General features: G+C 46.5%; 2 protein-coding genes across 8 annotated transcripts in view; both read left to right on the top strand.

Moving 5' to 3' along the window:
• The window catches only part of EXOC6 (exocyst complex component 6), a gene marked incomplete at its 3' end in the record, with an annotated part of 92,634 nt that extends 77,571 nt beyond the window's left edge, over positions 1 to 15,063 (top strand). For 6 of the 7 annotated variants that reach the window (XM_084290007.1, XM_084290005.1, XM_084290002.1 and 3 more), the window contains 2 exons: positions 12,968 to 13,080; positions 13,930 to 15,063. In XM_084290007.1, the coding sequence (XP_084146133.1) occupies positions 12,968 to 13,080; positions 13,930 to 14,062 (246 nt within the window). Of the gene's footprint in view, positions 1 to 12,967; positions 13,085 to 13,929 lie in introns of those variants that run through there. The other variant, XM_084290006.1, reaches the window with a different exon arrangement.
• A 666-nt stretch (positions 15,064 to 15,729) lies between these two features.
• Positions 15,730 to 25,510, top strand: CYP26C1 (cytochrome P450 family 26 subfamily C member 1; the record flags this gene model as incomplete). Its single annotated transcript, XM_084290197.1, has 8 exons — positions 15,730 to 15,921; positions 16,004 to 16,228; positions 16,346 to 16,621; positions 18,296 to 18,451; positions 21,377 to 21,871; positions 21,967 to 22,315; positions 24,136 to 24,384; positions 24,651 to 25,510. 8 exons carry the CDS (start codon positions 15,730 to 15,732, stop codon positions 25,508 to 25,510), a joined length of 2,802 nt encoding a protein of 933 aa, XP_084146323.1.
• Positions 25,511 to 25,573: the final 63 nt, after the last annotated feature.

The raw sequence follows: 25,573 nt of genomic DNA, 5'->3' as shown, positions 1-25,573 counted from the left end.
ACACAGAGGACACTTGAAAAAAGTTCCTAGTGAAACAGAGTAATGCAGAATAATTCCTGAATGGAAATAGGCAGGCAGTGGAGGAAAGCTGCCTAACTGGTAGGTTGGAAAAGGCAAGCTGAAAACTCAAATGACAGTGTAAAACAGTCTCCATAGTTTAATTAAATAAAACCAATAATGCGATTTAAACTTCTTTGGGTTAAAATTACTTTAATAAGGGTGTTAATTACTAGAGGATTAACACTGCTTACATGTGATAATAGATGCAGTCAGTCAATAAAGGGTGAGAATAATGTTCATTTAAGAAGCAAAAGAATCTAGCACAGGATTACTGACCAGAAGGGGATAACATTTCAAGGTAGCAAGTAAGATCAGGGGAAGAGTTTTTCAGATTGCAGGAGGCATTAGAGGCTGAATTGTGCCATCACTGCCCAGCAAGGTTCCACGTGTATTGGGATCTATTGGGGCTAATGTATGAAGAGTAATTGTTACAAATTACATACTGTGTATAGTTTGGAAATTTTCTCTCTTCTGGAGCAACTGTAAAAATAACTTTTCAGATTAAAAATTTTCAGAAAATGTTGTCACCAGAGAATTGATGAGAAAAGGAAAAGGATCAGCTTCTAAGAATAAATTCTGGAAGATGTGTTTCTTAGAAATGAAGTAATATTAGGTATTGACATTGAGCAGACAGGGGTTTTCGTAAAACATTTGTAAATATAACAACAGGAAAAGAAAGATCTTTTTCAAAAGCCAACAAAAACAAATTCTGAGTTATCCAGGTTTCTTGTTACTGCAACTTACTAGGCTCAGAGACCTTTGCTAAACCAAGTTATCTAGGCAAGAAAAACAAACAAAAAAACAAATACCAAGATTTTATATAGGCAGCAGTGTTTGCAAAATATTTTGAGTCATCTGACAGATATAAATGTGGAAGTAAACTACTTGTGGTAGCTGAAGAAGAAAGTGAAGGTTGTCCAGGAAAGAATAGGAAACTTTAGTCAAGTGATTTTGGCTTTGCTTTTAACTTGTCTATATTTACATTCCTGAGCTACTGCTTGTGGAATTCCTTGTCCAGTGGTTCCCAGGTCTAGTATAGCTTTCCCTAAGGGATGTAACTTCATCTGCTGTGAAGGGTGGGTATGCAAGCATACTCTGAATGCACTACTTTGGAAGAAACAATTATCTGTTTACAGTAAAGTCATGGTGAGCACATCTGTAAGCATCTGTGCCTTATGGATTGCATTGGATTTTTGTTTGTTCCTGGATGCAAACAAAAAAGATGCTGGTTTATTGTCTGTTATGCCTTAGATTTCGGTTCTGGTTGAAACTTACTTGTGCTACTGCTGATAATTATTTTTTTACACTTACAAATACCATTAGTATGCTATACATGTTCTTTAAAACTGAAGTGTAGACCTTATGTAACATGGATGGTATGGTGGTGGTGCTCTGAGACAGAGTCACTGAAAGTGACCAAAGGCAGAGCAAATACAGCCTCAGAGGAATATTACATTAACTTGGGTGTGAAACGCTGGAGGCTTTGTTGGCCAGGTGGCCAAGAGAAGAGTCCTGAGCACTATGATTTTTAAATTTAGATTTGTTGCTTTTCAAGAACTGTGCACATCTTAAAATTAAACAAATTATAGATTCAAAAATTACTAAAACTGTTGCATTAAAACAATTTGTCCATACCTGCTGTAAAAGCTGCAGTTACCTTTTTGGAGGTGATGTGTTTCAGTACACACTGGAGATCACTGAACTCTGTGGAGACCATATGCTGCACAGTCAGGAAGATGTTCATAAACTTTATAGACCTGATGTATATCCTCCTGTAATGTTGAAAGCCTCAGTCTCTTTAACAATGTAATTTCAGTATTTTCCTGAGATACGTTATTCGATCTAGTGTTTTGGTCTAAGTGTGAATATGGCAAGGAATAACTTGACAGCTAGGAAAAGGAAATATTTCATCCTGACACTAAATAGCTAACTCTCAGTAGCTAGGTTAGCTGCTTCCTGGGTCAGTTTTGCAAGCTGCAACTTCATACAAAGGGCGAACATGGTTCATCTTTGCATCCTTGTGAATGCAAGCCTGATGCCATGGCTCTGTGTCATGCTTACTTGTCTACTTGTAGGCATCCATTTACATTGGTGGGCCAAGACTGTGTTTCTTTAACTCCTTCCTTCAACCCTAGAAGTAATCAAACTGAAATTTAAACGTGAAGGTACAATTATACTTGGACAGACCACTACAGATGTATAGTTTCAGAGTACAACAGCCTGACTTTATGCATTAGGTGTACAGGTATGCAAGGACAGTTTGGATTAGTTAGTTCAAAACAGCAGTTGTCAGGAAATGACTTCCCATGGTACAATATGTATCCTAATGTTTGGTGAGATTGTCAATATCTAGGGTTACTCACATGGCTACTGCTAAATTTTAAATGTGACAGATAGGACAAGTGTCTTCACTTCCACAACACATTGTGAAGGATGTTTTGTGTGTAAGTTTTATTCCAGTTACACCGTTAGATTATTTTAACTAGTCCTGCTGTCTCTAAATTAGTTAACTTTGACATTTGATTTAAAAATTTTTGAATATACCTCAAATGTATTTGTACAGGAACAACTGAGATAAATTATAGCTTAAGTCTTCAAGAAATGCGTTTAAGGTACTGTGCCAAGTAACATGCTATTTAAGGCCTTATTTCATAGATAACCAAATAGTTGAAAGCAAGCCTGTTAAAAGTATCATGCATTTAAAAAAACTGTTTATTGATAATTTAAGTTTAAATAAACTGTGCTGCAAAAACTCCCTTGTCAGTTACTAGTGTTCGTGGTAAGTTTTCGTGTTCAAGCACTACTCACACACCTGTCTGTGTTTAAAAACGAAAAAAGAAAAATGAAAATGGCAGCTTTAAATTTAACTGTGATATATCAAAGACTTCATGATTCTAACAACTGAAATTATATTTTCAAAGTCCCGATCACATCAGAGGCAGAAGCTCTGTTTTGGGGGCTGCTCTTGTTGCTCCCTGCATGCTACTGGTAGGAGTACGCCTTAGCGTCAGGAGCTCAAAAACAAACAAAAAAAATTGGTGAAGGACCCAAATATTGCATAATACGCAATTTTTAATCCACACAAATTTTACCACTGACATAGTTCTATGCTTTGTCTAAAGGCACTGCATGTACAGGCTGATGGGCTTGACAGGAGCAATTTGGCCAGAGCCCGTGCCCTCTGGAGCCTGACTGTCTGCCAGGCTTCTGCTTTTCAAACACTTGCCTGTTTCTGGGCTCAAAAGACAGTTCTTTTGCTACTAGTCCAGTTTATTCGTTAATGATGAAGAAGAACGCACTTCATAATAAACATTCACACCGTAATCAAACGAGTCTTCTTTGAATATCTATTACTTGTTGCTACATTCTATATTGCTTGGGACTTAGCTATTTATATTTGCCTCAATGACTGTACTTGAGTGACTTTCTTGGGAAGTTACATCTTTGGTTGCTTGAAGTCTTGGTGTTTGTTTTAGTCATGATAACAGCAACAAGCTTGTTCACATGTCCTCAACAGTGTGCATTTTATTTTGCAGGCAGGAATATGTTCATTTCAAGTGCCAAAAAATATTCATGTACATAACAAGATCAGGCATCTGTCAGAGTGTACCTGAAGGTCCAGATTTTAGGAAAGTATTCTGCCCTTTGGGAGAACTTAGGTTGTAAAGGATATATTTGAAAACAAGTAACTTCTCATTTTTTCTTAGCATAACAACAATTCCCAGCGGTTTGGCTGTCATAACCGCTGAGTTTACATGTTACGCACATGTGTTAAAGATTGTAACCCAACATTCAAGATAGTGACAGATATGATTTTCACTTATAAATTCGAAACAGATGTAAGCATTTAAATATAAAACTGTTTCATTCTTGTAAACATTTAAATGTCCCCAGTTTAAACCCAATTTGTACATGCATAGTGCTTAAAAAATAAAAAATAATTAAAAAAAAAGGAGCGTTTTAATGCAGTGGCTTAAAAACTTAAAGAAACTGCCTTTCTAACACAAACTATCCTTCCTTTGAAAATCCGGGGCTCAGTTTTCAAAGCATTGCCTAGGAATTTAGCCTGCGACCCCCATTGACACTAATGGGAATTGCATAGCTAAATCCCCATACCATCACTTTGAAAATGCATTTGCTCTACCAATCCAGAAAAAAAGGTAGCATAAACTATAGGGAGACATTCACAGATCAAGAGATCAATTTACACTTTGAAATACAAAACCAAAGTGTGTTATTCCAGTTATGTGATCAGTAGGGGGGGATTTTAAAATTCACCACGTTCACAAAATTAGTCACCAGGAGTAAATAAAACAAAATATTTTGGCAAGTGGCAGGCAGACTTGCTAACCAGGCTAACAAGATATTTGTCAGCAGTAAAGAACACCAACTGATGAAGTGATAATTGCATTCCGTTGGTGCAGTGTTATTCTACAGTTAGCAAATGCTGTCTTTTTTTTTTTTTTTTTCCTTGTAAGCCAGGTTTAGATACCTATGTTCAAAATACTTCTGTTGTTCCTTTGCAACATGGAAATGTTTAGAGTGAACAAGCTTTGTCTTTGTCCAGTTCTGATTCTGGTCCTTAACATTTTAGTTCCACTCTAGTAAGAGTTTTCGTGGAGCGCATGCTTTTATAAACAGGGAGCTAACATTTTGTGAACTAATGGGGATGTTACCTTACTATTCATAGAGGGTTGTTTATTAATTCATTGGAAATAAGTGTATACCTGTTTAATGTATATTTGTGTGTACTTGTGCATGAAATGGAGACAAAAAAACAACTTTATTTTGTAGCTGTCTTACTGCAGACTGAGTCCCTGTCATAGCCCATGGCCCCATTACACTGGGCAGAGTATAAATAAGTGTTTTAACAAAAGGAAGACAGTGTTGCCTTAGAGTTCACAAGCAGATGAGATTATAGCTCCACTGAAAGGTTAATACTATGTCAAAAGTTACGAAATAACAATTTTGGTTGGCATGTTTCCTCTTCGGTCAGCAAACTCATTTGTTCTTCTGAATAGAAGGTGCCTATAAGTACAATATGAGCTCTTTGGGGGGGGGGGGAATTTTGAGGAGTGAGATGGTTGTGAAAGGCTTCTATGAGTTTGCTGTCTTTAAAACGAAAAAGTCCCATTCATCTTTGGGGCAATTTAGCTCCCAATTCCAATACAAATACTAATAATAGTATTGTTAGTATACTTGTTATTATTTTATCTAAAAAAATTTAAATGATACATAGATGGCAGTCACAGTGATTTTTTTCTAGCTGTGCATCCTCAAGGAAAAAATTGTAATATTATTTTGGTATTCTGTCTTAAAAAAAAAAAAAAAAAAAAAAGATTTGTAATAGCTTGTAGTTGTATATGGTTAGCATCAATCCTTTCCTAGCAGAGCTCAGCAGTGTCCTAGGCTTTGGGATTTTTTTAATTAAAGAGGTCAAAATCCATTATATCTAAATTTCAAAGAATTTACCAATTAGCTGTAGTCTGCAATGCCCAGCAGGTGGCTTTTATACTATTAAAGGGAGATTGTTTCCATCTCTGATCAAAGTAAAAAGAAAACAAAGGAAAATATAGAATATTTTTCTGTAGACAATGCAAACCACAGGCGGTGTAAATTATAGGTGAAAACTGTATGTAGGAGACTGTTCAGCTGTACCACTTCAAGCAAAATTCACTGTATTTTCACGCTGTTCCCCGTGAGCATTTCAATGGCAATGTCTAAATCTGTTTAGATCAGAGATAAGCTGAGAAGATTAGACAGTTTGCTATTTCCTAAAATTAAGATTTGAGCTTTTGCTTATTTATAAGTAAAAGTAAAAATGCACAATTAGGTAGATTAATGAATGCGATAGAAGTAAAATTAGAGAAAGCTGTCTGTGCTGGAATGCCGCAGGATTCAGGAAAGTTCCAATTTGCACTTTTCAACGAATCTGAACTTCCCAGATTTTTACCTACTTAAAAGAATGTTTGTGACCTTTTGACCCTTTTGTTATCCCTTACTCAGAAAGGCCTTTATTCTGTAAGGCTTAGGTATAAAAAAATAAAAAGAGCGTTAATGGCATAACAGTCCTTTCTGATCACCCTGTGTAAGATGTTTATGCAAAGTGTCAATAGAAGCAATTGGCCTAACAGTGTGACAACCTGCTTTGCTTGGAAATGGGCTAATCTCCTGTTTGGGTTATCCAGAGGTCAGGTAAGGATTTCTTTTTTTGCATTCCCCATAGTGTGTGGGTGCATAACCTGCAAACACTATAGGGAGCAACAGAGTCCACGGATGCCACAAAGATGTTGGGAAAAAAAAATTCCTGCCCTCTTTGCTTTTCCTGAATTTTGTTTGGATCCGCTTTTGATTTTTCCTTTACTGGTCCCATCCCAGAAGTCTACGTGAGTGTGTAACATGTAATGCAGACAAGGCCCAATATCAGTATCTGCGGCTTCACTTTGGGTTTTTTGTTTTTTGTTCTGACCTCAAACAGGCATCATCTTTTTTTTTTTTTTTTTTTTTGAAGTTCATGTGGAATCGTGCTTTAAATCCCCATTTTTCAGGACTGCCCCCGTTGCCCTGTCACAGCAGGCTGAACTCAATGAGCGCTCAGGCAAGCGGAGCGGCCACGAAATAGGCCTTGGCTGCGGCCTGCTGGGAGCTCCTGCCGGAGTGAATCAGCTTCTGTGTGTTTTTATAACTGCCTTTTTTTCCCCCTGTTAATTATGCCCCAAGGCTGTGGAAAGACAGCATTTATCTGTTTCAACAGACGAAGCAGCAAGTGTTCTGACATGTTTATCAGGCAAATTGTACCTGACAAAAGGTAATTACACATGCAATCAAATTCAGAAGTAACAGGGTGATTAGGGGTTAATAAACTGTTTAGCATTAGAAATATTCTGCTTTTGAGCAAGGAGAGGGGGCCCAGAAGGACATAACCAAGAATTATATGTTATAAGAATTACTTTTCTTTTGATGGAATATTGGGATTCACAGGAAGGTAAGCAGGATGCTGAGTGCACAACTTCTCATTTTTATCTCCAGCTGCTGAATCACTGGTGCCTACTTGAACAACCAAAGCTTTTTGCTGACACTCTTGATAGTTCAGAAGAGATAACAGCACCATTCTGCCTTGTACTAAACTACCTTGATACTTTTAAATTAGACATCACCAATAGTGTTGGTTATACTAGAAAAATGCGAACAGACACTGACCCCATTTCTTTCTGCAAAGCCCCTTTCGTTGTCTTGTGTCAATGTTGACTCTGTGGACAGCTAGTTCCCAAAGTTGCATTCTCTCCCAAGATTATTCCTGACAGTTGCCTGAAAGTAAAAAGGAAAGGGCATCTGTATGATAGCCAAGGATGTGACAGAGGTTCAAACAGCATTGAAAGGGCCGGATGGTTGATTCCAACAGTTTTCAGTGCATAACATTCTCAAGTAATTACAAGATGGCCTAAATACAGGAACACAGATGAGATACTCAGGACTTAAGGTAATATTAAGGCAAAGCTTTACTAAGACGTGATTACCATTAATTTCTACACAAACATGGCCGTATCACTTAGATGGGGGGGAAGGCAAGAGTTCTTGAAGAATAGATGCAAGTGCCCCATTTGAAACAGAATCTTAAAATCCTAAAATTTTCCCTGAAATCTCAAGATGTTTTTATACCCATGGCATCAGTATTGTAATGCATTGTGTCAAAAACAACAACAACAAAAAACCACGTTAGCTATCAAGTCCTTGAAGTGGGACTTATTTTGACTGAAAAGTAGTTTAGTATGTCTTACAATAATATCATTGTGTTTAAAATGAAAGTTTTACGATTAAAAATAGCAATTTTATCTGCATGATGTAAGAGAGTAGAAAGGGAACAGCCTTTATGTATACTTACATAAAGCACTCTAGTGCTTTATGTAAGTATATTTAAACACCTTTTTTTTTCCAAGTGGTGTATATTTCAAGCAGAGGAAGCTTACATTAGACATGCAAAAGGTATTTAGAAAATACATAGGCATGTACAGAAAGTTAGAAAATCCAAGTATTTTAGGGTATCACTCAAAATGCAATTGTAACGCAGCAACAAGACACTTAAGCTTTATCTACCTTGTCAGTGTCAGTAAGCGGACAGTCGATTGGACACTCCATCTGGTCTACTGGAGAGGGTAGAGCTTTTCTCATGTTCCTTTCTTTCTTGGTAAAGATTCACACACACACTTCTCTGCAAACTCTTGTTAGTTGTTCCCTGTCAGAAGGGCTTGAAAATCAGTTCCCCTGCTCCTATGGAAACATATTCTGCTTCATTATAAAATTCTCAGGTATAACATTGCCTGTCTTAGCTTACTCTTACCTTCCATGGTTGTTATGGGATAAAGAGAGTGCAAGTGCACAATTGTTCTGCATAGCAGAGTAAGTATGCTATACAGGAACTATCAGGTGGCTCCTTGGGTTGGAGTGGCTGGCTTTCTAACAGCTAATGGGTTGCGCTGCTTCCAGACTCTGAGGGTAAAGGGAAAGATTTCTGTCCAGTTTGAAGTATTTCCTGGACACACTAAGTTTGGAAAGATACATGTACAAAATAAACATTTTTTTCTGTTGTAATTTAAATACAATAAATGCACATTCTAACTGAAGAAATAGCAGCCAGCAGTGCAAATGTGATGTGCTATGCTATAGGCTTTGTCTAGTTTTTAAGGCAGGAATATATTTATTGCCAGGATTTGCTCTGTCCGTGTATTTCTCTTAATACAGTGCATGTCACTATGGACTATTCCTTGCTAGCTAGTACATCATGTTTTCATTTCTTGTGACAGTAGTAACAACCTTAGTGGGTAGAACAGCAGTGGGGAAATGTTGCTTTAATTTGGCCTCTGACAGGTTGATTTTAGTTGCCACAATAAGGGCTATCACTGCACGAGCAAATTCTCCTGTACCTTATACCTTACAACTGAGAAAACATGCAACAAGCTCACCTGAATTTATATCCCCAAAATGTTTTGTTTTATTGTAGCTGATACGTTTTTTGGCAAAACTAGTATTTATACAAATAGACTTGCCCTTGATACAAATAGTACTTTTATTTTTCCGCATGAGTAGTAATTACAATATTTAAAACCTCCGAAATTTACAACCTTCTTTTATTTCAGTGGAATTTAACATACCCCTCATATTATATCTCTGTAGTATGAGTTACATCAGCATGGCAAGCCAAATCCACAAAATACTTCCATTATATCTTCACCTTGAATACTGTGTAATATTACCAAAGGCTGTTCCCTTTCCTTGTGGTATTGTCCACGCCTAGGCCCTGACACATTGTAAGATTATTTTAATATATGTCTATTTTGAATGAAAATACAGCAAAAATATAGGGAAAAACTTGTGTTTTTTTTTTTTTTTTAATTCTCTATTGAAGAGTTGGCCATGTGTTAGTCTTCTTGATAAATTTAGTGTAGCTATTTGTTTGCATGAATTAAAAAAAAAAAAGAAGATTTTTAGATTTTTTGTATCTTCTTGTTCTTATTTTCAAGAGTCTTTGTACATAAAGTTCAAGATATCTTTATCCTTTACTAAAATCATATTCATCTACCAAAGAATTAGGTAGGCCAATGTTTCATTATGTTCAAATTATATGTAGTAGTCCAAATATTTGTCTGTATCTTTGAATGGATGGACTGTTTTCCAGATCATACGCCTGTGATCAAGACAGTCACAGCTTAATAGAGGTCTTTCTGTTTTTATCTAAAAGAAATATTCTTTATATAAGGCACACATTTTTTATAGTAGAAGACAGTGTAAATGAGCAAAGCAGCAGAAGTTGAAGCAGACTGTGGAGTTGATGCCTCTGCAGCATGGCTGGGGGATTGAAGATAAATTCGTGACGGCACTAAAGGGAAGCGTATGGGAGGACTGAAGTTATTTCCCATACGTGTGGTGATCCAGGAACTATCATTTCTGCTAGACAGTCCTGGCTGCTGGTGGCTGCTTGCCAGCACAGTCCCCTCGCAAAGCGCCTGCGCTGACTGTACGTCTGCCAAGTGCCAAGCCAGATGCAGGTGATATGAATGGCCAGGACACAGATCCGAGGAGCTGCACACCAGGCAGCTCTTGCCCACCCACAGTGTACAGTACATGCTGTCAAAGCCCATTACACACAGCAATATGCTGCAGTGCAGAACTGCAGCTGTAAGGGGGACAAAACACACAGTATGTAATTGTGCACAGCAGCAGTCCAATCTTCAGCAATGTCTGCGGTCCTCTGTCACATTTACTGCAGCAGCAGGGCACATTTGTCATGATGTAGCCCCTAAACGTGTGCAGGAGGGAAGGGAGTTATGATAGGATAGCATGTGTCAGTTGATTGCATGTCCCTGGTCCTTCACGTGGCCTGCCACATGTCATGACAGCTGCTTTAACTTAGGAGACTTACTAGCATGAGGCTGGTTGTGTGCAGCTCTGACCAAGTGCGGAGAAAAGAGGGAGCTGTGTTAGTGCTGGGCACATCCCCCTTGCTGATAGTGTTTTCAGTGCTCACTCTTCAGAGCCAGGACTGCCTTGGAGCACACAGAATGTGCTTCATGTTGTCTTGGGACATTGTTTTACCTCACGAGTTGAAAAGCAACAGACTGCATGGTCTGTTTAGAGCCCTACATGCCTATCTGTGTTTGATCAGGTGACAAATTAGGTCTAATCTTCCACCCCCACCATCAGTAGCACTAAGATGTCCCAGAGCCACAAGACAATCAGATGGCTGATTGAGATGCTGGAAGTGTGATATGAAAATCACTCATGCAAAATTGACAAGAAAGTTTCTTTGAACTTGACAACACTATCAGTGATCAGTGGCTTTGTTGCTGAAGGGACACCGAAAAAGTTGTTTAGAATGTATCCACAATCAGTATCAATGTTACAATGGGATTAAGAAATGAAATCTTTCACCTTTGATTTGCTGAGTACATTGGCATTCTCCCATGTGGAGCCCATGACAAATGGCATTGTAGTTGGTAGTAATTTATTAATACATTCCATTTGCTTCTCTGTGAGAGAGAGGGAACATGAAGTCTCCAGATTACATGGTCTGTGTTCCTGTGGCTGTCAGCTTTGTCCTCTCCAGCTTGTGTTGCACATCTGATTGTCCTACTTTCTGCTCTTTTGATCATGCTTTGGAATATAGTGCACAGCCTCTGTGGCTGGGCGCTACTGACTGGTGTAACACAGGTAATAAGTGGTGAGTAACATGCAGCAGCAAGTGAGGCCATGGGTTTCACAAATGCCACTAATTCCTGAGTTATCAGACTGTGATAGCTCAGGCCAAGTCTGTTTGCTTAGTGACTGAAGGCATAGTCTCTTCTCTCCAGATCAATAGGAGAATTGATGGTGATCATCCTGAGAAAGGAAATTATGAGAAAGAACTGCTTGTATTTGACCTTGACAGTTATCATGGATGTGTAGTCAATAGAAAATGAAATGGGCTCCTTGCCTTTTATATGCTTTTCACCCAAATGGGGTATGAAAATGTAAAGCTAGGGGTGTCATTGAGGTTTTTAATGGTCTTTGGTGGACTTTGGAAGGACTGAGCAATAATTATTTCAGAAGTCTGTTATAAAGCCAGGAAATGTTACTGCGTGTTCATAAAAGATTTTATTACATATATGGGAGGAATAATTAATTATAAAGTAATTAATTTAAATCAGATGCTTTATTTGAAAAGAACATAAGAGGGGGGTTAGAAAGGTGACACAGTTAGAAACCATGTAAATTTGAAGCTGCAGAGTGTGTCCTTGCTGTAACAGTTCTGGTTTGGCTTAGAGGCAGCAGAAGCAAATGTTTGAAGTGGCAAGGATTCTTTATTTAAACAGTGAAATTATACAACCCGCAGCAGTCTGTTAAGTTTCTTAGAGTGGTTTTGTCACAGGCAGTCCTTTTCCACCTCACTGTTCCAGGCACCAACTCCGGGCGAGCAGGGGCTCTGGGCTGCCCTGAGGCCCCAGCTCAGCAGAGCCACCCTGGGCCCCTGGAGCTGGGACATAGCGCTGCTAATGGCTCCCCACGCTCGTTGTAGCAGCAGCTTTGGCTAACACAGGGCAGCCTGAGAACAAGCCCACATTAGCCCTCAGCACCAGCAGGATGAGGCCGGGCACCAGACACAGGGGGGAAAGCTTGGGGGTGTCCTACCGTTGATGTTTCTGGGAGCGGGGCCCCGGCTCAGCCTGCAGATAGCTGTGGGAAAGGCTCCACCGAGCGGGGCTGCCTGCACCCATCAGTGCCTGGCCTGTTTGTCTCATGGCCGTCCTGGGGGAGTCAGGGGTTTGGGCTGGCTGAGGGGTGATTTGGCTTTGAGGGCTGCTAGAGGTGAGGCATTGTGTCTGCTCATAAAAGTGAGCTGCTGTGCTGAATGGCAGCTCCAAGATCGTGAATGAAAGGCCCAGTCTGAAACTGCGGCCAGCATGGGGCTGTGCTTGGAGGTTTTTTGACACACACGCACCCCACTCCCCACCCCCCAGTTTAAGTGTTTTGAGTTTGTTTCAGCCAGAAGTGTGCCCAGCACTCGGGGCTGAGTCATGGAGATCAGTCACCATGGAGAGTCCAGCAGGGGTTATTTAATTCACTTAATTGAGACTACCTGCCCCCCTGGTTTAATGTACTGAGAGCAGCACCAGCCGCGAGTGTCCCCTTCTACCTGCCCACGGTGTATCAAGCCCCCAGACCACCAGAGAGGGAAGCCACGAGCATCCCCTCCCAGGGCTGACCCTGCACAGCCGCCTCCCGACACACAGAGGGAGAGGGAAAGGCGCTCAGGAGAGAAACCAGTGTGGGATGCAGGGGTTCTAGGGCCTGGCCCGGTGCCTCCTGCCCACAGAGCAGGGGCTCCAGGCTGCAGCTACATACTGGCTTCCTTCACCTGCCGTTTCCCCCCCAGCTCCTGGACCTCTTCATGGTGTGGGACTGGTCCACCTACCTGGCTGACTACGGGCAGGCCACCTCCAAATACCTGCGGGTCAACCCGAGCACAGCCCTCACACTGCTGGAGAAGTAAGTGTGGGGCTGTGAGGTTGGGGCTGGGGCCGGGGCCACCCTCCCCAGCATCTGAAAGCCCACGGCTGTGCTTGCCCAATGCTTAGGACCCTGCAGAGCTGCTGGCTGAGCCTGAGCGCTGATCGGAGCCATGGCTTCCTAAGCTGCCGCTGCATGGGCAAGAAATGCGGGAGCTGTCGCTGTCGTGGAGCCAGGGCGAGCTTTCAGCCGCCCCGCGAGTGGGCTGGGGCAAGGGACGGCGCGGTTCCACCAGCCGAGCATCAGCCTGTTTTATACAGCTGGATCCGCGCGCTGGGATGCAAAGGCATTTTCTAACGGTGTTTTCTTTCCTCTCTGGCCTGCTGCGAATGTGTGTTTTGCAGGGTTCACAGAGGGTACGTATCACCGCTATTGTTACAAAGTATTGTTGCTTCAATTTATTTTATTTCACAAATTTCGTTTTAAACTCCTTTGATGCTGGAGATTAGCAATAGCAGTATCAGGTAATTTGATGATAACTAAAGGACTCCCGTTCACTGAGTCTGAACTTAACCTGGAGCCAAATGATTTGTACAAATTTTGTTTTGCTTCCCTCCTAACGCAATTGGTAGACTCTGTTTCTTGCTAAAATGATACTTGATAAAAAGATATTTGCTTAGTACTTACATGCAATTTGTGAAGTAATATTTGTTGAAATGACTTTTGTATGGTGGAAGTTTAATTTAAGACCACAGGTTTTGTAACCTTTTGGTTCTTATTAGCACAAAGATCAAAAGAGAAACAGAAGTAAACCTAATGAAGTAGATGGATTTTTTCTTTTCAAACTGTTTCCAATGTGTTTGTATCTTTTGCTTTTTATTTCTCCAGAATGAGAGACTCTAGCAAAAAGAACAACATTTTTGCTCAGTTCAGGAAGAATGATCGTGACAAGCAGAAGCTAATAGAGACTGTAGTAAAGCAACTTAGGAGTTTAGTGAATGGTATGTCCCAGCACACATAGGCCTGCTAAATCAACTGTATCTCATCATGCCAAGAGGTATTTCTTAGCCACTATTTCTACTAAGCAAAGAGTGGTATCAATTAGGACATTTGTTTGGCCAAGTAAAGGAAAAATGCAGTAGATTGGTTGTATACAGATTCCTCAGTAAACAGTTCTTTGTACGTATTTTTAATGGATCGAATACTATTTTATATATTGTAAACAAATGGTGAAAAATGAGACTGTACAATAAAAACCAGCTCAGTCGCATTGTACATGGAACAGCTGAACTGTAAATACATTATTTAAATGTCTGTAGACAAGATGTTCAAAATTTTGCTCTGGGTAGGAATTATTTGAGAAATGATCCTTTAGTTGCTGTTTTCAGGATGACTCCTAATTAAATGTTTGGGTTTTTTTTTTTGGCGTTGATACTTGCATTTCAGATACTGCCTGTCATTTTCCTGCATTAAATGTATACTAGCCTTAACGTGATTGGACATAATTTTGTATACCACATTTTGTAGTCTGGAGGTATGAAAAAATCTTCTGATTTTTAGTACCTTTGAAAACTACCTGAGAATTAGACTTGATATTTATTTAGCGTTAGGACTTATAGGCTTTATTCTCCGAAAGGGTTTAATCTTGAGTTTGTGAATGTAAATAACCATTTGAGTTCTTTATGATGTGACTTTTTTTGTTTCTGTTCCTCAGGGTTACCATTTCTAACTGTACTTTTTTAAGACCCCGGGTTCTTTCCCCAGGCTGCAGTAAGGAGTAGACTTGCCACTGTTGGTTTCGTGCCGCATCTGTTTGTCAGAATGCGCTTCCTAGAGCCAGCCCCATCCTAGCTATTTACGCTATTTAGCGTTTGTCCCACAGCCGGTCTCTTTGCACCGTCCCCTCCTGGCTATTTTAGACACGAAGAGAATGTCTAGCAAATACAAACCAAATGGAACGTGTAAAAAATACTGTACATTTCGCTGTATTTTTAAGTTATTGACGGTCTAAATACAGTAATATAAACCTTACCCGTGTTCGTGTTTAATTTCACGCCTTAAAACGCGCCTCAGGACCGCGTTTCGCTGGGACCTGCCCGGGTCCCGGTTTCGTTGCTGATTTACCTCGGGGCGGCCGGGCGCGGGGCGGACAGGGGCCGGGACCGGGGCTGGGATCGGGGCCGGGGCTGCGATCGGGGCCGGGGCTGGGATCGGGGCCGGGGGGCGACGTGCCGAGCCGTGCCGTGCCGTGCCGAGTCGAGCTGAGCCGAGCCAAGCCAAGCCATCGGGGGGGGCGCCCCTCGGGGCCGGGCGGGAGGCGGGAGAGGGGCTCCGGGGGCCCCCGTCCCCGGGGGGAGCTGCCCCGACCGCCCCCGCTCGCCCTCCGCCGCCATCCCCGCGCCCCCTCGATCGATCCCCCCGGCTCTCCCGCTCCAATCACCGCACTTGGCCGCGCTGCTTAAATATGCAGCGGAGACGTCATCTCCGAAGGTGGATCGGGCGCAAGTGGCCAATATCTATATAAATGTGGCCGAGGGGCGAACCGGCAGCAGGAGGCGAGCGGGGCCGGGCGGGCCGGCAGCCGGCAGGGGCCCATCGGCGGAGCGCCCGGCCGCTCGCTGCCTCCCCCGGTGCTCGCCTGGCGGCGGGGCAGGGACCGGGCGGCCCCCGGGCGGCCCCCGCAGGAGGATGCCGGCGGGGCTCTCCTGGCCCGCGGCGGCGGCGCTGGCGCTGGCGGCTCTGGCGCTGCTGCTCGCCCTGTGCAGGCACCTGTGGGCGCTGCGCTGGAGCCTCAGCAGGGACCGCGCTAGCGCCCTGCCCTTGCCCAAGGGCTCCATGGGCTGGCCCTTCTTCGGGGAAACCCTGCACTGGCTGCTCCAGGTGAGGCGCGGGGCGGCGGGTGCGGGGACGGGACGGGGACGGAGGGTTGGGAGCCCGGGACTGACCCACGGCTCGTCCCCAGGGCTCCCGCTTCCACAGCTCCCGGCGGGAGCGGTACGGCAACGTCTTCAAGACCCACCTGCTGGGCCGCCCGGTGGTGCGGGTGACGGGTGCCGAGAACATCCGCAAGATCCTGCTGGGCGAGCACACGCTGGTCAGCGCACAGTGGCCCCAGAGCACCCAGATCATCCTGGGCTCCCACACCCTGCTCGGCTCCATCGGTGACCTGCACCGCCAGCGCCGCAAGGTGAGCCTCGCAGGGCACGCGGCCCAGGTGGTACCTCCTGCCTAGGCTTGGGCCTCAGTGGCATGTGGGTCCCCTGCTTTAACCACCTGCCTCTCTTCCCCCTCCTTCTGCTCCTAGATCCTGGCCAGAGTGTTCTGCCGCACCGCCCTGGAGAGCTACCTGCCGCGGATCCAGAAGGTTGTGAGCTGGGAGCTGCGGGGCTGGTGCATGGAGCCGGGCTCCATCACAGTTTATTCCTCCGCTAAAACCTTAACTTTCCGCATTGCAGCTCGGATTCTGCTGGGACTCCGCCTAGAGGAAAAGCAGTTCAAGGACCTGGCCAAAACTTTTGAACAGCTGGTGGAGAACCTCTTCTCCCTGCCCCTCAACATACCCTTCAGCGGGCTGCGCAAGGTACTGCCGCCTGCCCCGCGCCTTCTTGTGTGGGGGCCGGGGCTAGGCTGTAGCGACACAGAGCCCCTGTCCCCAGGCCTGCCAAGGGGACCCACAAAGGGCCAAGACCGCTGCAGCACCTGTGCCGGGCTGAGGGCCTGATGTTTTGCTCGCCCTGCTCCTGATTTGCTTCCAGCACCTCCCTGCATGGCCTCCAGTACAATGCAGGGCTGCCGTGTGCATTGCTGGAGCCTTTTCTCCAGGATGAGTTCCAGCTCCCTTGAACCTCTGTTTTCTGCTGCTGTGCAGCTGTCAGCTTGTCAGATCCCTTCTCTGGAGGTTGCCAGCATGCCCCTCGCCTCTTCTCACTTGCTACATACATTGCTAGTTTTGGCTTTGGCTAGTCCATCACACCTCGTCCTGTCCCATTTCATCCCACCTGGACTTATGCTTGCCCATGGCAGAGGCATCTTTGGGCATGAGGAAAAAGGTCACAGCAGGGACCTTCCTGTGCAGCTCAGGCAGACTGAGGACTTGAGATCCACTTACGGTCCGTGGTCCCTTGTCCCCCAGCAGCGGACAGACAGTGAGGAGTCCTGGAGGGGATCATGGCAGAGGGACAGCCTCCTCTGCCTCTTACAACCCCCAATTTCTTCCCTGCTGTCCTGCCCCTTTCTACCTGCCTCCCCACACTCCCACTCTAGGTTTTGGTCCTGTGTCCCACCCCTCCTGTCCCATTTCAATCTGTTGTCCCTCCCCTGGCTTTGGGCCATTCACCCAGCCCAACTCTCCACCTCTTCTTGTTCAATCTCTTACTTCCACTGGGAGCTCTGCCCCACCGGATCACCTTACCTGGCCAGCCCCAGCTCTCCCCCATCTTCCCTGTGGCTCTTCTCACCAGATTAAAGTTCTTGTTCCCCTTGTCCTGCAGGCTGACACCACTGTGAGCTTCCAGCTTCCATCCTGTCTCAGGTCAGCCACAGCTTGTCTGGCCCCAGACCAACCTCTTTAACTTACTTTTATCTCTTCTTGTCTTTCCTCTTGCTTTCCCATTTCCTTTGTCCAGTCCTTCCTAACTCAACTCCCATCCTTTGCATCTTCTTCCCAGCTTCTGGTCATCCTAACTATCCGATCCAGGCTTTTGCAGGAGGCCTCTTGCTACAGATCCACACTCTGTGACTTTGCAGCAGGTTGCTTTTCAGTTGGCTCACGAAGGTCTTCCTAATGTTTTGCTGCACAGGAGTGCAACACAGCCGGAGATCAGTTGGGTGTGGTTAACATGTATCTGGAAAAGCCACTCGTTTTTTTACTGTCAGATGTGCCTTGCCTCCTGGACTCAGTTTTATTAAGTTACTGCTTCCCGCCCTGTCAGACAAGCTTCCTTTGGACCTGACAAGACCATGAGTTTGTTCACTGCAGGCCCCCCTGGATTCAGTGCTATGGGCTTGCTGCTGTTGTTTCCTCTCCAAATGTTTCCTAGGACTTGTATTTGATTAGCAACAGAAAGCTGAAAGAACTTGCAGCAGTTCTCACCGAGCTGCTACCTCTTGTGAGGCTTTGGGGCTGGGCAATAGGTTAAACAATTTTTGCTGTTACAGATCCTGGGATTAAAGATGACCACAGAAGGGGTCCCCTGGTCTCTCTGGAGAGGGGGGCATTCCCAGGGCTCCCCTGACCTGTGTCTGCCTCCCACAGGGAATCAAAGCACGGGACATGCTACATGAGTTCATGGAGAAGGCTATACAGGAAAAACTGCAGAGAACCAACTCAGAAGACCATAGTGATGCTCTGGATTTCATAATAAACAGTGCCAAGGAGCATGGCAAAGAATTCACCATGCAGGAGCTGAAGGTAACCAGAACCCTTCAGGCTGGGTGTCTGTGAGAGGCTTGGGCTGAGGGGTAGGAGAAAGAAGGAGGGCTGTGTTGGGACAAAGACAGTTGTGGTGGGACAAGGACGGTGTGGAGGGACCATTGTGAGCTGCTGGCTCCCTCCCGCCTCTTGCCAACCCCGAGGAGCCCATCCCCAGTGTGAGCAAGACAGCCTGGGCCCAGTGAGCTCAGCTGTGTGCTTGCCACAGTGTCAGCACGCGTGAAAAGCAGCTCATCTGCCTCCAGAGTGAAAAGTGCTGGGGAGGATGGGAGCCTCACCTGGAGTGGGTGCCAGGGTGGGTAGGTGTGCAAACAGCCCCTAGCGCTGACACCAGCACAGAGGTGGTGGGTGGTGCACTACTCAGATGGTCTCATAGGGTTGTGTCTTTGCATTGCAACAGAGCTGGTATTTAAAGAGGAAATAAACACCTCTTTTGCCTTCCTCTTTGTGGCCACCTGGCTTCAGCCTGCCTTAGTGTGTGTTTAGGGTTATAAAGCTGTGCTCAGGCTCTGAACTTGGTAACCTCCCAGATAAAGTCTTGGATATACATAGGGCTAGTCGTGTGTTCCTCAGGCAACCCCTGACATCTAGCACAGTGTGGCGTGGAGATCATGTCACTGTATTCCTCAGGGCTGGGAGCCCAGAAATCACTGAGACAGTACATCAAAATGGGCCCAGGGATGGAACGATGAGTTCTGGGTCATTCCCTATCACCTCATTAATTATATCACGTAGCTTGTGGATTGCTGTGATGCAACATGACTCGTCGCTGTGACTTAGGGATGAACCCAGCAGTCCTCACTGAGACAAAACCCAGTGAAAAGTACTTTGCCAGAGATCCTGGGAAAAAATTGTCATTAGCGCTGCATCATTCATGTGTCCAGGTCATTCTGTGTCGGTCAACAACACATGACGCTGCATTTATGTAACAAGTTTTGAAGCAGTTTTGTATGGGTACAGCAGCTGAATATAGTTTAAAAGTAAGGGACACACAGTTTTAGTGTTTATTTAGATATTTAAGGAGAGTTATCTAAAGACAAATGTTTTGTATGTATTTTGTAAAAGTGTAATCTCTAAATTCTGAAGTATTTGAAAGACATTACAGAGATTATCAAGTACAATTAGAAATAGCGTATATTCTTAAAATGGCTTCATTATATTTATTTATATTATTTATTATAATATTTTTTTATAATAATATAATTATTAAAAATATTTTCCGGATTCAAAATGTGATTGATAAGACTTGATTAATCTCTGTTAGTATTCACATGTATATTGCACAAGGATAATTACGCGATCTCTCATTCTGGCTCTGGCTCTGACCACAAGTGAGACAATAACAGTAGGAATAAAGGGTTGTTAAACATAGCATGGAGTGACCTAGGGCCAGCTGGTTCAAGTGACAGTATATTTATATGCAGTCTGGTACCTTTACAGTTATAAAACTTTCTATCTTGCCTACGTTTAACAAAATGACTTGCAAATCAAACGCCTATGCTTGCAAATATAGCTCTATTATCTGCTATTGTAGAGCTCTTATCCATTGCAGGTGTAATTGGGTAGAAAGTTCAAAACTGTCCTAGAGTCATGGATATATTCAACCCTGAGAGACACTGCAAAATTTGTGACACTAGTTACTAATTTGCTTTTTTTTTTTTTTTTTTTTTTTTTTTTCCCCTTGCATGATTTGGGAGGAAAATTTTCTCAGAAATTTTCCTAAATATGCTTTGGTTTGCACTAGTGACCTGAACTCAGAAAGAGCCTTGAAATATCAAGGATATTACAAATATATCATTCTGTCAAAACTACTTTTTTAGAAAGTTTTAAACCTTGGAAGGATAGAAAAAAGCATCCTGCATAACCATGCTGTCACTGGCTGAGTGGCTGAGCAGCAATGCTGTAGGTCCTGCATCACAGGACGGGGAGCTGGGCTGCAGCATGGGGACAGAACCGACTGTGGGAGGGTGCAGCCTCACTGTCATGGCTCATGTTGGCATTGTAACAGCTGGGATAGAAAGTAAGCAGCTGTGTCACAGCTGGGGTGGCAGCACCATCAGAGGTTGATGCAGAGAGTCATAAGGGCCATTGTTTCAAAATGCAGAGTCTCACATTGTACTGTGGTGGCTTTTAATTGCAAGCTGTGGAACTGAGAGATTTATTTTCATCTGGGTCTGCTATCTTGAATGTAAAAGTTCCTACTGATGCCTGCAGGAGGTGCGATGGGGTCGGTAGGGACTTGTTATTTCAGAGGCTTCAGTTCAGCTGAAAGATGCCTTTGAGAGCTACACTTTGGCAAAAATGTGTAGTTCAGTCAATATATGGTGCTGGGGAGAATAGCAAAGACCGGTTCTTGTTACATGACCCTTGACCTTACCAGACTTTGTTCCAGGTACCTTAAGACATCAGGTGTCCTTTCCAATGCTTTTGGTTTCTCCTTCCAGACCCAGCTGTGGGTAACTCTTTAACTTCCTGCTCTTGAGTGTCGGTTTGAGTCACCTTCCACATAAGTAAATGGTCAATTATAACTGGAGATGGATTAAATGCAGCCCATTTTAGCTGCTAGTGCATCTGTTTTCTATACATAAACATGCCTCATAACCCCTGCTGGCCAGAGAGGCAAAAGCTGGCGCAACAGGGAATCGGCAGATGAAGGTAAAACCCATAATGCTTAAAGTGAATGTCACTGTATGATAAAATGTGTGTTAAAATTCCTGTTAGGGTTTGTAAATCTTGGGAGGAGAGCTGGGAAGAGGGTGAGCGGGTCTGTGGAGAGCAGGGGCAGAGGCAGGGAGAGGACCCTCTGCCCAGGGGCAGAGCCTGTGAAGGGAGAGGACAGTCAGGCAATTCAATCACAACCAGCTTAGACTGACATTCAAACTTGTCACATTCCTTCCCTCCCAGGAATCAGCCATTGAGCTCATATTTGCTGCTTTTTTCACGACGGCCAGTGCCAGCACCTCTCTCATCCTCCTGCTACTAAAGCACCCCTCAGCGATCAAAAAAATCAGGCAGGAGCTGATGTCCCATGAGCTGTACCCACAGTGCCAGTGCTGCCCTGCAGGACCCAGCCCGGACACCCTGTCCACGCAGGGCAGGGACAGCAAGAAGCAGCTCCCCGCCGTGGCCAGAGATACTCATGAGGACCAGAGCCAGTGCTCAGGCCCCCTGGAGGAGGCAGAGCCCAGCACTGGCCTCTCCCCTCAGCCCCCAGCCCTGTCAGAGCCCACACAACCCCAGAGCAGTCCCCAGCCCCAAGCCTGTCACTGCCCCTCAGACATCAGCCTGGAGAAGCTGAGCCGCCTGCGCTACCTGGACTGTGTGATCAAGGAGGTGCTGCGGGTGCTGCCCCCAGTCTCCGGAGGCTACAGGACAGTGCTGCAGACTTTCGAGCTGGATGTAAGTGCTATGCACATAGAGGAAAGGGAGGGAGGGCTGTCCCTGGCTGCCACCATTCGCAAGGTGCCTAACATTCCTCTCCTCTGCCCTCACAGGGCTACCAGATCCCCAAGGGCTGGAGCGTGATGTACAGCATCCGTGACACGCATGAGACAGCCGCCGTCTACCAGAGCCCCCCTGGTGGCTTCGACCCTGACCGCTTCAGTGCAACCCGGCCAGAGGCTGTCAGCCGCTTCCACTACATCCCCTTCGGTGGTGGGGCGCGGAGCTGCATCGGCAAGGAGCTGGCACAGGCCATCCTCAAGCTGCTGGCCATCGAGCTGGTCACCACAGCCCGTTGGGAGCTGGCCACCCCCGCCTACCCTGCCATGCAGACCGTGCCCATTGTGCACCCCGTGGACGGGCTGCAGCTCTACTTCCACCCCTTGCGGCCCGGCTGCAGCAGTGAGGCCTAAGCCATGGTGCTGCCCTCGGCACCAGCTGTGGTGCTGATCCTTGGCTGGCTGGGTCACTGCAGAGCAAGACCCTAAAGGTCTTCTTTTTATTATTATTATTTTTTTTTAACTCTCCTGATATCCTGCAGAGTAGGGTCCCGCAGACAGAGTCCCGCAGACAGAGTCCCACAGACAGCCCTGAGCACCAGGGCAAGCCTCACCCCCAGCCGCAGGGGCAAAACAGGAGCTGCCAGCAAGGACCATGCCCTGTGGGGGCCCAGCCAGCCCCTGCCACACACAAGTCCCTGGGGAGAAAATCCCCAGGCCCATAGCTAAGGCTCCCAGAGCTTTTCTGTCTCATGGCTTTCTTCCATGGGTGTGCTGTAGGAGAGGCAGGAGGAACATCCTGCACACCGGGGCTTTTTGAAAATGTAAAAAGGGGGGAGAAGAGGGGGCTCTGTAGGAAAACACAAAACAGGTCTTCCTAATCCACAGCATCAGCTGTAGCTAGAATAATAGTTTGTAACATGTTTTTTATTGTAAATATTTAATCTCTTTCCTGCACTTCCCATTAGAGCCAGCACAAACAGGACATTTGTTCACCAGATCATAGTAGCAGTGGCATAAGCACCATGCTGCTGCTCGGGGTCTGCCGTGAAGCCCCCTGCAGGGTACCTACAGGATGTGTTCTCCAGTCAGGGAGCGGCCTAAAGCAGGGGAGGGACCAGACCTATGGGGAATAAACATTTGGGAAATGGACATTTCTGAGTATGCCTGCTTCATGGTGGCATGTCCCATGTTCCTGCTTGTGTCGCTCATGTGGTAGAAGGGACATCATCACAGTGGCAGAGTGGGCATGGGCCTGCAATGACTGTCTGGCCGAGTGACAACTGTGCCCCTCCTGCCTGGCCCTGCTGGGGAAGTGCCAAGCCAGGAGCTCATCCATGGGTGGTCCCTGGGGCTGAGGGCACCTTCCCAGGCACTGCTGAGGCACGGGATGTTTCTCTCCCGTGTAAAATGACATGAGTGCTGTCACCTGCACTCCAAACATCCCACTTTAGCACCAGGCCAAAACCCACCCTGCCCAGGTCTGTACTAGGACACTGCAGTAGGGCATGTGCTGCCTCTTGCCGTCAGGGCTGCACAGTGAGCACAGTGCTACCTGGGTCAGAAATGTGGCTCCCAAATGTGACAGGTCAAATCTGAAAGAGGTTGAACCACGGTGCTGAGTTAAGTGCTGTTGGCAGCTCGACCCCGTCATGAACCAGAGCCTCTGCCCCTCCTGACCTTGTCCCGAGAGGTGAATCTCTCTGGCTATCAGAGGTGAAATCAGTAGGCGGTGGCTGCAAGTGGCAATGACTAACTCTGATGAGCAGGCACTGCTGGCGTGGCCGTGACCTGCGGGAGATGTGGGGTCCTGCCGTGGGCAGGGCTGGGCCAGCAGTACAGGGTGCAGGAGTGTGGAGGGCTCCCCCAGCAGAGTACTTAAAAATTACCATGGGCACTAACGAGCCCCACAGCCACCCGCTGAAAAATGTAACGTGAATCTGGTTAAAAAAAAAAAAAAAAGACTTGAAACTGATTTTGTTTTCAGATAAACACGAGCATTTACAAATGAAGTGTAATAATTGTTACTTGTAATCAAAGTTTGTTCATATTAGGCTGTTAATTTCTTGACCTCCTTCCAAGATGTTTTTAATTATCCCTTTCACTCTTTACCATTTGATTCTTTTCGAGCCGGTGGCTGCGGAATACACAGCTGGGGAGATAATAAAGCCTTCCTGCGGCAATTATCGGTGCTCAGGCCACCGTATCTCGTTATTTTGATAGACAGTGAACTTGGCGCGGTTGCCGGCCGGGTTCACGCAGATGTCACGGTCCGTGTTGTAGGTCACAAGCGGGTCAGCGCCCGGCAAGGGGAGGGCGCCGGGTCAGGGCGCGGCCGCCGCTCCCGGGCAGCGCCGCCGGGCCCCGGGTGCCGCGGAAATGCCCCCGGGGGGCTCCCTCCGGAGCCGGGGGCTGCGGGGACCGGGCAGCGCCGCGAAGCATCGCAGTTGGAAGGAGGGTCCCGTCCGACGCGTTGGTTGTCGGAAAAGTAGTAATTAAAAATGACACCTCATCCCCCCAGCACAAACACACGCACAGCTTCCAGCGTTTATTGAGTTTGTGGTAGGGGAAAAAAAAAAAAAAAAAAAAAAAAAAAACAAAAAAAAAAACACGGAACGGGGAGGAAGAAAGGAGGGTAAAAAAAAAAAAAAAAAAAAAAAAAGCATAAAAAGCGGGCACGCCAGTTTATTGGTAGCAGCGGAACGGAGCGGTCCGTGGCTCCGTCCCTCCCTCTGCAGCCCCGCAGGGACCGGCGATCGCATCCCTCGGACGGCGCATCCTGCAGCGGGACCCGGCGCTACCGCAGCGCTCCCCCAGCCCTGTCCCGCCGCTGTCCTCCCGCCGAACGGGCTCCGGGACCTGCCACCGGCTCCGGGAGGGGAGCGGGACCCGGCCGGGCTCGGTGCCGCGGCTGCAGGCGGGGTCCCGGCCGCGGCAGCCCCGACGGCCCCGGGCGAGGGCGGGCAGCGGAGCCGGGCGCAGGGCAGGGTGTTCCCTTTCCGCGCTCACCTCCCTTTCCCTCGGTGACCCGCGGGTGAACCTGCACCGGGAGGCCGAGACGGACTGCTGCCCGCCGCTCCTTCCTCCGCAGCCGGGCAGAAACACAAGCCGGCCCTTTCGAGGTGAAGCAGAGGACAGCGGAGGAGGCTCCTCCGTCGACGCGGCGGCTCCGCTGCGGTTGTGCCTGGAGCTCCGCGCCCCAGGCAGGGGCACCCCCTGGCCCCGCTGTCCCCGGCTCCGGCTTCTCGCTCCCCCGCCGTCCCCGGCCGGCGACGAGAGGACGGGCGAGAGAGCCCCGCAGCTGGCAGCGAGCGGCGGCGCCGGGCTGGCAGCGCCCGGGAGTAGCTGCCTCCGGAGCGGGGCATTTCTGTGCCAGGCACAGCCTGCGGAGCTCCAGCGAACATCGGCGATAAATCCGAGGAGGAGGCGACCGGCCCCAGCCGTCGGCTGTCGGCAGCGTCCCTCGGCCCGCTCCCACCGGCACCGCTCGTCCCTTCCCTCCCTTCCCCGGCGGCTGTCTGCGGCGGGCAGGATGCGCCGCGCCGAGCAAACGGTTAAAGATTTCGGGGGGAGGAGCCAGGCCCCAATCCGCAATTAAAGATGAACTTTGGGTGAACTAATTTATCGGACCAAGGTAGGGTGGGCAGCAACCTGGGAAGGG

The sequence above is a fragment of the Netta rufina genome (genome assembly GCF_964035555.1).
Source record: "Netta rufina genome assembly, chromosome: 7".
NCBI lineage: Eukaryota > Metazoa > Chordata > Aves > Anseriformes > Anatidae > Netta > Netta rufina.
The sequence above is the reverse complement of the archived record's forward strand: the minus strand, read 5'-3'. Positions and strand labels throughout refer to the sequence as shown.